General features: G+C 49.5%; 4 protein-coding genes across 4 annotated transcripts; 1 reads left to right on the top strand and 3 right to left on the bottom strand.

The window, feature by feature from the left end:
* Nucleotides 1-609: 609 nt before the first annotated feature.
* ABOM_011763 (dienelactone hydrolase) lies at nucleotides 610-2,284 on the bottom strand (the record flags this gene model as incomplete). The annotated part of the gene is made up of 3 exons (XM_022538891.1): nucleotides 610-1,427; nucleotides 1,491-1,928; nucleotides 2,008-2,284. Coding segments are annotated over 3 exons (1,533 nt in total), but the record flags the coding sequence as incomplete, so codon positions are not given.
* Nucleotides 2,285-3,842: 1,558 nt separating this feature from the next.
* ABOM_011762 (glutamyl-tRNA(Gln) amidotransferase) lies at nucleotides 3,843-5,732 on the top strand (the record flags this gene model as incomplete). The annotated part of the gene is made up of 1 exon (XM_022538890.1): nucleotides 3,843-5,732. One exon carries the CDS (start codon nucleotides 3,843-3,845, stop codon nucleotides 5,730-5,732), a length of 1,890 nt encoding a protein of 629 aa, XP_022383306.1.
* Nucleotides 5,733-7,185: 1,453 nt separating this feature from the next.
* Nucleotides 7,186-8,209, bottom strand: ABOM_011761 (alpha/beta hydrolase; the record flags this gene model as incomplete). The annotated part of the gene is made up of 3 exons (XM_022538889.1): nucleotides 7,186-7,435; nucleotides 7,495-7,651; nucleotides 7,702-8,209. The coding sequence occupies 3 exons, from the start codon at nucleotides 8,207-8,209 to the stop codon at nucleotides 7,186-7,188; spliced, it is 915 nt and encodes a 304-aa protein (XP_022383305.1).
* A 974-nt stretch (nucleotides 8,210-9,183) lies between these two features.
* Nucleotides 9,184-10,385, bottom strand: ABOM_011760 (uncharacterized protein; the record flags this gene model as incomplete). The annotated part of the gene is made up of 2 exons (XM_022538888.1): nucleotides 9,184-10,128; nucleotides 10,179-10,385. 2 exons carry the CDS (start codon nucleotides 10,383-10,385, stop codon nucleotides 9,184-9,186), a joined length of 1,152 nt encoding a protein of 383 aa, XP_022383304.1.
* Between the last annotated feature and the right edge of the window lie 549 nt (nucleotides 10,386-10,934).

Raw genomic sequence — 10,934 nt, 5'->3', positions numbered from 1 at the left:
TCTCTCTCTCTCTCTCTCTCTCTCTCTCTCTCTCTCTCTCTCTCTCTCTCTCTCTCTCTGCTATCTATATTTGCTTTTCTGCGTTTATTGTCCTGGCTCATATTGTCCGTGTGTGTATAGTGCATGCGTAGCTAATAAGTCAACGAAGGAACCACCCAGCCAACCACCTCCAACAAATCTCCACAGCCCTCATCCACTCCTCTCACCAAGCCATCCGCATTCTTGCCAAAGTGTGCAGCATCTACCAAGACCGTAACACAGCCCCCCTAACGGTGGCACAGTTCCGCTATTGAAGGAGACAGCAATTCGCGCGGTTCTGGCCGCGTGGATAGTCCTCAATGGTCGGTTGTACGGATGACGCAGGAGCATCATATACTGGAAGAAAGTAGCGACAGGGAGGTAATGGAGAGGCTTGGGGTCACGTAGAGTGTACCTTTACTGCCAGCAGGCTTGTTTTACGGCGGCACACTTCACGTTCATTATGTTGTTGATGAGGGGGGTGTGAAGTATGTTGGGGCAAGTCTAATGTATGAATAACGTGAGATTCGTGAGAAAGATCGCATATTACACTAATTAGGTATGGATTGACTGGGTATATCATGGCATTGCTCATTCTTCGTCATTTGCATCTTCCACCGACGCAGAGCCCTTGGACGGGGTAGGTGTTTGAGCCCTATCTTGTCCTTCTTCTTCTTCCTCCTTGTTGTCCTGCTTCTCCTCTGCATTGTCATTCTTGTGGCTCTCGTTGCCCTCTGGTCCATGCTCCAATGGCTGTTTCTGAACAGTCTTTCCCTTGCCCTTACCGCTGTCTAGCGGCCTCTCCGCTTCGCTCTTGAAGTATTCCGTTCCAGACTCCTCTACTCCAGGCGTCACACCATCCTTGCCTTTCTTCTTGGCTTTCGCTCTGCGAATTAGCCGATTGTGGTACTCCTTCCTTTCAACTTCGGGATTCTCCTCCAAAATCCGTCTAGCACCCTCCCGTCCAACCACAGGCAACCGATCAACCCCATCCACCCCCTGGGGGACAAGCTTTGGATCCAGCAATCCGACCTGGACCAGAACACTCGCCTGATCCCAGTATACATGCTCAGAGTACAGCCTACCCGCCCGCAGACTGACAATGCTGACGAAGATAACTTCCACCTGCTTATTAGTAGGCGGCACACCAGGCAACATCCAAGGCACCTCCTGCGTATGCTTGAATGTCGCGTGCAATTCATCAGCCACCCTATCAACCCCGATTGTCCGCGAGATTAACCGTAACCGCATAGAAGGCGGTAGTTGGCGCAGAAAGCTCTGCTCATAGAAGCGCCGCAAAGCGTGGTTGCCGATGCCCCCGCTTACTGTGGGGACGTATGTTACCGCAGGGTTGACATGGCTCACATATGGTTCCATGGTGTTAGACAGGTTCATGGAGAAGAACTTGGCTGTTTATATTAATCAGCAGATCTATTTGGACCGGCCAAAGACTTGCTTCCTGGATGACATACCTTCAAGATGTTCTTCCCATTTCTCCTCAAGATCAATGTCCTTGTTGAACCCTCTCCGGAGAACTTGTAACGTTCGACTAAACGCCAGGTCGCATGCCAGTCGATCATACTCATCTAGATCATGCTCTGCAAACCCGGGCTGCACATATTCATACGTATACGCCGTATGACCGATGTTCAGTCGCTCGCCAGTCCCCATCCCCGGGTTAATCTGCCGTGTACTCCGCTTCTTTTTCCCCTGCAGTCCCACCAGAGTCGGAATGGTCGTCACGTCAACAGTGGTCCCAGCCAAGTGTGTCAGGATCCGGACAGAAGGCGGATAACGCGACCGGGTATCGGGGATATTGGTGGGATAATAGGTGACCAAAGCGCAAAGACGACTACAGTTGGTGGGCTTGAGGTAGTAGTCCAAGCAAAATGAAGCAGCGTCCCCGAAGGCTGGAAAACACAACATCAGTTCTGCCCATACTGGATCCTATACTCAAACCGGAATGGACAACGGAGAGAAGAAACTCACCCAGAACCGCATAGTTCTCCCCCACCCCCAATCCCTCCTTCACACTCTTCAGTCGGGCAACATATTCCCTCGCGTCACCGTCATACGGAACATAGATCACATCGAAGCCCTCGTCGCGCCAGTTCCGCAAGGTCTCAGTGTCGAAATCCGGTGTTTCAGCCGAAATGCACAGTCGCGCTTTACCAGAGGCGTTGTTGTATAGGAAGCCTGTTGCTCCCGGTGCGTGGATGGAAATGGTGGCCATTTGCCTTTCTTTCCTTAGTTTGTTTTCGGTACCCTAACCACGGGTAAACTCAGTCGAAATTCGGTAGCTCATGAACAGTACCACGCTTGAGAAGAATTGGGGTTGTGGTTGATATACTTGCTCTAACGAGTTCTTGAGGGCGGCATACGTCATGGGGTGTCACACCGCATACGTCATCGGGGGTGGATCAGATGATTGGGTGCTTCCTTTTCATGGTAATTTGTATACATTTTATATCCTCTTGGAATCACTTCCTCCGAGGTCTGTGGGTTCGTTTCATTGCTAAATTACCTGGAAAACGAAAGATGACGGGCTGCCTTTCGGTACAGGGTAACCCTATGATCTATCCCTAATACTGCACAGCCGTCCATGGGCCTGGCGCCTGTACGGCCACGTGACTGGCGTTAATGTTGAGTCGTGCTACAACCAACTCGTCCAAGACAACCTACGAAGAGGCCAGCGGTGCTCCTGTCGAAACTTTCCCAGTCGATCGGGATCGGAGGCTGTTCACCTTGAACAGTCATTTCCTCGACCGAAGCATTTCTTCCTACCTGTTTTAGCGGTTCAAACTGGCATCTTCTCAGTTAGCAGCAGTCACGCTGAACCTCCTCTTAAATTCCATGGCTCATGGTGTAACCCTCGCGCAGTGTCTCTTCCAATTTGCCGATGTAGAGTACAGAGCCTGAACGTTGCAAGGTGGCTGCACTCTGTATGTATGCTCCCAGTTTACACTTTACGATCCTCATCGCTTATGGATAGCGTTCAAGTCTTCAACACTAAATGTGGAATGCGACTGGCCAATGGGGTCAGCTTTATGAAACTCATCACATTGATATTCATTGCAATTCCGTTTGTTTGCATCCCATTTTCGTACATCATCAGAGTCATCGATTAGACAGAGTGGACCATAGCATCAGTTCATATTCACGATCCGATACACCTCCAAGCTACAAGTGCAATCCGCACTCATCACCAAATTCAGCAGAGCGAACACCAAGATGATCATCTACTTTGTCTTCTACTCCGTACGGAGTACAGGCAACTATAATATCTCACCGAGTTTTTCAACACCCCACTAGTCAGATCGGATCAGCCTGATAGTAAGAGATAGTGCTGAAGATCCCTTAACCGCTAACCCGGTGGTGTCGAGTACCCACATAATATTGGACACATTTTTTTCGGCGCAGCTGGTGAGTATGGGGGCCTGCATCAATGCGGCGACACAGTGTTGTTCTTTTTGCGCGAATCAGTGAACCTGATCCATCCATGAGTGATGTACAATGCATGTGATATATCAGATACCACATACGAGGCTCTCCACCCTATATCAGACCTAGAAACAAGCGAACACTCGAATGATGGGCATCAGGTCAATAAATTCTCTTGGCCACAGATCTTCCATTCCACAAATGCATTTCATTCCCAAAAGAGATCAAGTTGACTCTTGGCGATTCAAGTCGGTTTTTGATTTCCTGTTTCTTTAGCATTTACCATGATTCATCCCTTGTTCTCGGGCTGCCATCCCTATGTATAATTAAAGATAACCCTACCAGTCAGTGAGAGAGGGCAAAAGCGAAACAGAAAAACCAAAATGCGATCTTCTCTTCTCCTCGTCCTCTTCTCAGCGGCTGTAGGGGCAAAAACTGTGTCCAACGGACAAACACTCACCCTCAACGGCGTACCCTACTATCTCAGTGGGATCCCGATATCGAATTTCTCATGCAATGCTTTCGATAAAGCAAGTGGCAATGTCGACATCTTCCCATTTACAGTCATCCAGACTTCTAGCACCGTGGATGGTAGTTTCCTGAGTCAAACAGTTACCAATTTTACCCAGCAGGATGATGTGTTTCAACCTGCCTTTCTTCAGACCGTCTATTTGACATCCTCTGACGAAGCGTCGAAAATCAACGAACTGTCTGGCAGCGAGGCTTTGCACCAGTTCGACAATCAAATGCTTCTAACCGAATCTAATGCCTCCCTGTCTACGCCCCTTCCGAGTGGGCCTTACTTTGCTTCCGTCCGCACAGGGCACGTTTTCAGAGCTTATCGTCTCTACTCTGACGACTCTTTGGCCTTCATCTCGGCCGCAATTAGCGATGAGAATGGTGGCTTTATCCCCATGACTGGAGTTACAGAGGGCGTCATGACGAAGAATGTCGCTGTCCCATCCCGTCTCTACTATACCCCTACTGCTGAAAGGCCTTTAGCTGGTCTCCGGCTAGGTGTGAAGGATATCTTCCACGTTAAGGGTCTTAAAACCAGCGGTGGAAGCCGTGCGTACTATTACCTCTACGACGAGCAGAACATTACCACTCCCTCTGTGCAACGGCTCTTCGACTTGGGTGCTGTAATGGTTGGAAAGATGGGTACTGTTCAGTTCGCCAACGGTGATCGTCCTACTGCTGACTGGGTTGATCTCCACTGTCCCTTCAATCCACGAGGAGATGGATATCAATACCCTAGTGGTTCTTCGTCTGGTTCTGGTGCGGGTATTGCCGCGTATGAATGGTTAGATCTGACTATTGGCAGTGACACGGGTGGTTCCATGCGTGGACCTGCCGGTGTACAAGGTGTTTATGGTAACCGACCATCAACTGGAGCTATTACTATGGAGAATGCCTTGCCACTCTCGCCCCCGCTCGATACCGCCGGTATCTTCGCACGAAGCGCGTCTTTATGGTCAAAGACTGTCCAAGCTTGGTACCCCAATTTCAACCGCAGTTATCCATCCCGCCCCAAACAAGTCTATCTCTCTCATAGCAACTGGGACGAGTACACCACGCCGGAAGCAAACGAACATCTCGAAGCATTCATGCAGCAACTCGAAGATTTCCTCGATGCGAATCGCACCATCGTCAATGTCACAGAACGTTGGTCAGAAACCCACAACTCACACCCTTTGATCAACCTTCTCAACACAACCTACGCCTACCTTGTCTCCGTCGACCAATGGAATAATCTTGCCAAAGGCTTCTTTGCGGACTATGCCCAGGCTCACGATGGCCGTCGTCCATTCATTAACCCCGGTCCACTGGCGCGCTGGGAGTGGGGCCTAGCAAATGGCGCAAATGCATCCTACGACGTCGCCCTGCAGAATATGACTATCTTCCGAGACTGGTGGTCAACGTCCGGCTACGGACGACCTGACAATGAATCCTGCTCGGAAGGTATTTTCGTACACGCCTGGTCGACTGGAGCAGCAGACTACCGCAACCGATACTTCAACCCCCCTGGTCCCCCATTCGGATTCACAGACGACAATATCGCCGTTTTTGCAGGCACACCCGAAGTCGTGGTCCCATTGGGCGAGTCTCCATATAACAGTACCATCACATTGCATGAGGAGTATCTCCCTGTTTCAATCGCCCTACAGATGGCTCGAGGCTGCGATCGGGCACTTGCGGAGTTGGTGGATGATCTGGGCAATGCAGGAATTTTGAAGCCTGTTTCTGCGGGTTCAAGATTATATTCTTCTTAATTAGATTTCGCTATGTGTTATAGATTTTGGTAGATATCTTGATGTATCTGCCTAATACATCCCACCACAATTGTGGAGAATAAGACTCGCCTCCGTTCAGGAGACGGTATCCAGACAGTTAAGCGCTATATTAAAGATAAGCTTGAATGCCGTCCAACGCGGAATTATACAATCTGCCCCTCCATATACCTCCAGCAACTGGTTTCTTCAACCTATGGAAGTGGCCAGATGCATGGACGACGACGAGCCTATCGTCAAAATCTTTGTCCTACTCGCCATCCTCTCGCGCTCGGTAGCACGACCTGAATATATGTCACTTCTCTCTTTCATACGGTAACGAGCTTAACATCACCACATCCTATGTACGCAGATCTTCGACCGTAAGGACAAAAGCTTGGACAGCGACTGCATCTTCGCGGTCAAGGATTCTCTCGTGGTGGATTTGTGCCCCAACAGGCGATCCTCAGGCCGGTCTTGAGCTGACCTACGATGTCAAGCTTGTGGTGTGCGATTCTGCTGATGGTGCATAGTCCTGGATTTCATCTTGGCGACGATATGCAATATCGTTACTTATGTAGACCTGTTTGAGAATGGAACATTTTGTGTTCTTATGAAACAAGAGATGATACTCCTTGTCCGTGGCCTCAACATCTGCCAGTTCAAAGGCAGACAACAGCGGATTCGATAGGCTGCCCGCCATGCATGGTTAGATATTAGAGATCACGTGTGAGTACGTCTATTAGAGACAATGGTTCACTGTGTTCAAGCTGTGATCGTGGCAGATGGGTAGTACACGAAAAGTTAGGGCAAATCGTATGTATTGGGATATCGAGGGGGTTCGGACTCTGGGGCATTGTGATATCCATCGTACATGCACGATGGAGGTGGCCTTATTCTTGGCAGACCAATCGTTGCTGTAGATCTCTCCGTTGGATCGCAAAATATCAGTACCGAGGGAAACCAATTAAGACGATTTATTAAAGGCAGATTCTTTCCACCGGAGGTGTAGCTGAGGAGAAATTGCAGGTTCTCACTGGTCGTTGACCAAATTGGAAGGAATGGTATTGTTGCCTCAGCATCAAAGCCTTTGTCCGCCTGATAAATATTCCAATTTCTTATACAAATCGAACGAACACGCCTTTAGTCCCATCAATAGATTGTTTACGCAATACCATGGATGGTGCTGTACTGTATCACGGCTGTATGGGCTATGAGTGGGCCAGAACCACTTCTTCGTAAACAGAAGTCTGCCAATATCAACTGAGACGCGACCGTATCTACCTTACATGCACTACTATGGCCTGCCCAAGAATAGTCGTCTCCTTTGTTATCTCTGCTATCAAGTCCTTCTGGTTTATTTCGATAGAAGGCCGGTCTTGAGGACTAATCCAAAAGAGAAGAATTTGCACGATTTCCCATCCATTTCATTCACAAAATCCACAATGACAAGTTCTCAAACCAGATATTCTCTCAGAAACTCCGCTTGGGTCGGTGCAACGCGTTTGAAGCCGTCCCCGGCATAACCATCAAAATGGCCGCCAGGGAAGATGTACAATTTCTTTGGCTCGCGGGCCCGAGAATACGCCTCCAGAGCAATATCAGTGGGGGTTATGACATCATTCTGCGCCACAGTCATCAACAGCGGGGTGGGCGAGATGCGGTGGATATGCGCCGAAGGATAATACTCGCGAGCAGCCTCGAGACTGATCCAAGAAGTCAGCGTTTGGACCGGGTTGGCTTGAGCGGAGGAAGGAGAACGTACCTTTTCATCGTGATCTCATTTTTCCAGCTAGACTTGGCTTCCCACGCACTAAAGAACCGGTAGCTATCTGGAGTGGGAAGGGCAGATGGCTTGAGAGGGTCTTCATCTACGACCTTCATCATCGCAGCGGGTTTGCCTGCGGCGCGGGCTAGTCTGTCTAATGTAACAATCAGAGATTGACCAAGCGCTCTTGAGTGACACTCATACCTTCTTGAAATGTCTTGTTCACTGCCTCCACCATATCAGGCCGGATGAGGCGATTCATATTCGCCCACCCGTCTATGAACGGAGCATGCGAGAGTACCACCTTAACGCGCCGATCAACTGCCCCAACCCACAGCACATGGCCCCCACTGTAAGAACTGCCCCAGATGCCGATGCGGTCGGCATCCACGTCGGCGCGCGACTGCGCGTACGTGATGGCGTCTGAAATGTCGCTGGTCTGTTGACTTGGGAGGATCTCATGGCGAGGCTGGCCTTCTTTCGTATCGCTGTCGCCGAATCCTCGATTGTCATATACTAGACAGCTAATCGGCAGATTCTGGGTGAAATATTCTGCAAATGTGTCCAGGTCCATTTCTTTTAGAGCGGAGAACCCGTGAGACATCACAAGGCATGGTAGCCTTGTTTCGGATGGCTTCGTTGAAGAACGGAAGAACCATCCTCGCAAGGTGACATGGTCGGCTGTCTGGAATTCGATGTTTTCGCGAGGCATGTTGGGTCGTGGTTCAGCGTGATTAGGTAGGTTTGAGTATGTCTTCAAAGGGGGGGGGGGACTGAGACAAGGTTAGGAGAGAGTCCTCGTGTTCCCAACGATTGTTTAAATCCACCCATGATCATCTAAGGCCACCCATGATCGATTAAGGCCACCAATACGTCAATTAAGGCCACCCACCCTTACGTCGTTATGAATTATGGCAACCACCCCGCAACAACAGCTCTTGCTTTCTTCCCCGCTTCTCTTAATAAATTACTATAGAACTACTTCACTAGTGCTTTTTTTATTTCTGATATATAAATACTACATATAACTAATAAGTCTATCTTATGATCCTTCATCTTTCTTCTCCAGCCGCCTTTTTTTTTTTTTTGTTTTCTGCTAACTTCTCTCGAGGACGGATATATTGGCTATCTACGCGATTACCGCTGGCGGTATCTTCTTTGCTGGGTCGTTCCTTGCCCGGATCATCGCTATTCTTGCGCATCGGACAACTTTATTCTCTGTTCTAGTATCTCGACGCTTGACTATCCCTTCTATTATCCATAGACGTCGACTCTGGGGCCCGTGGTCACGAGCCAGTGTTATCCTTCATGCGATATACACCGCAACAAATGTCATCCTCGTCCATTTCAGAGCAACATTGCTGACCAGTGCTGGCCGCCAGGCTGGAGAGTTAGCCTTGATCAATCTACTAGTAGCTCCTCTAGCCACATTCGTAATCTATTATTCTCTCTATCTAGGGAAGGTGTGTGCGAATAGAATGTACGTGCAGGTATCAGGGCAAACCATGTGATCCCAGTGGATCCCAGTGAGAGCACCAGGAGATCAACAAACTTCCGTCCGGAGACCACTGCTAGAGAATACACTGCCTAGGTCGCTAGTGATACCCTTCTCATTTTTCTAAGAAGATGTCTCAACGTAACTTGTTCAGTTCCGTATATCAAGAATCTAAGATACGTAGCGCTCAGTCAAGAAGAGGCATTGCACCTGAGGAAAGGAGCTCTTGCCAGCGCATCCGCCTGTATACCCCAAATATGCTTGCCTAGCATGGCTAGTCGAGGGCCAAAGTTCCGTAAAATGACATCGACATCCCGGCCATATTCGTGAAGCGCTTGGATGTACATCTCATCCGTCCCGAACGTTGCAATCCCCCACATTCTCTTCCATCTTTGGATTGCCATGGCTGCCTCCGGACAATCACTCCGGATATTGGTTGCAAGCATGTAGAACGAGGATCGCTTGGCATGAAACCTCGGATGTTTGAACAGTTGCACTGAAGCAAAACTTGCAAATGTATACAGTAATTGTACGGTATGTGGCGATTCGACCTTATGAAGAAGAACAATCATGGTTCCCCCGAGCTTGACATGCTCCAATCCAAGCGCCAGCTGGGTTAGGGTCAGCCTGCTAGCTTCTCGACGCTCACGGTAGGTGGCCCTTTCATGGTTTCTCAGCACCTGACCGTCACATATGACTAGCTCAAATGCCCGCCCTGGCCTCAATTGACGAGGCAAGAATTTTCCTGCATCTGGGTGATCGTTCGGGATATCCAGCCGGCCCATATCTGCAGCCAACAGGGTGATGTCAAGGAACTTCAGGGAAACATTGGGATTCTTGGGCAGAAGAACATTGTGACCTCCTTCACGCTTGGGTAAGCTGAATCCTATTGCCCGGGCTCCGGGATTAACTCGCAATGCCGTTGCAAGAAAGCCCCCCGGTGCCATACACATATCCAGGATACATTGTTCATCTCGATGAGGGCTATTGATTCGGAAAACACCGGTAAGCTGGTGCATGTCATACCCTATGTCTTTCATCATTCGGAAGAAATGCTTGGCTGTTTTCCTGTCTGTATTATCTGCCGCTTGACGCTGCTGTTCGAAAAACCGATCGCCCGCCGGATTTTCCCAGCCCTGTCTACCTCGTCAACCTGATGCCCTTGAAATGACCGGCTGATCCTAACCTTCTGCCGAAGCTCGGACAGTCGTTGAAACTCCGGTACCTCACTGAGCAGGTATTGTGCTACGATACTAGCGGGACTATGGATCTGGCTTCCATGGACGGCAGGTGCTGCGTCCTGAGGACCGGTACCCTGAGATACATCCTGTAGGACAGGTACAGGGACGGAATTATAAATCTGGCACCCTCTATTATCTATTATGGAAGACATTTCGTGCGAGGAGCTTGGTATGGACTATAGAAGAAGAGGAGGAAACAAATCTGTACGTAAAGGAAAGGGGGGTTGACTTTGTATACATGTAACGTGGGCTGATATCGTTGAGTATTAACAGCCACTAGACGACCACAGCAAAGTTTTCCTCCTCCTCCTCCTCTTCTCACATGTTTTATTGACGTGGCATGGACAGGTATTCCAAAAGTTATCCAGTGCTAATCATGTCTCGAGGCCGCCCACCACGACGGGAATAGCAGGTACACTAGGCAGAATTCAGGAGGCCGAAGCAGCCAAAGGATGGGCTCCAGGTGTAAAGCATACTGCATAGGTCCAAGTATTAGTGGAACTGATGACAAGGATGTTGCGGGGAATGGAAGGGCACCAGAGCCAGGGTAGGAAATATGATTTCCACCCGTGTTTCTTGGTCCACTCCTCGCAAATATTGTCCACGTCGACTGCTCCTTGAGGCTCGAATCGCGGGCTTTCCAGGATTCTGTACTCGCCTGCAAAGAGTTAGCGTGTATCCGGATAGCCCTAAGAGGGGGG

Source organism: Aspergillus bombycis (assembly GCF_001792695.1).
Source record: "Aspergillus bombycis strain NRRL26010 chromosome Unknown contig00192, whole genome shotgun sequence".
NCBI lineage: Eukaryota > Fungi > Ascomycota > Eurotiomycetes > Eurotiales > Aspergillaceae > Aspergillus > Aspergillus bombycis.
The sequence above is the reverse complement of the archived record's forward strand: the minus strand, read 5'-3'. Positions and strand labels throughout refer to the sequence as shown.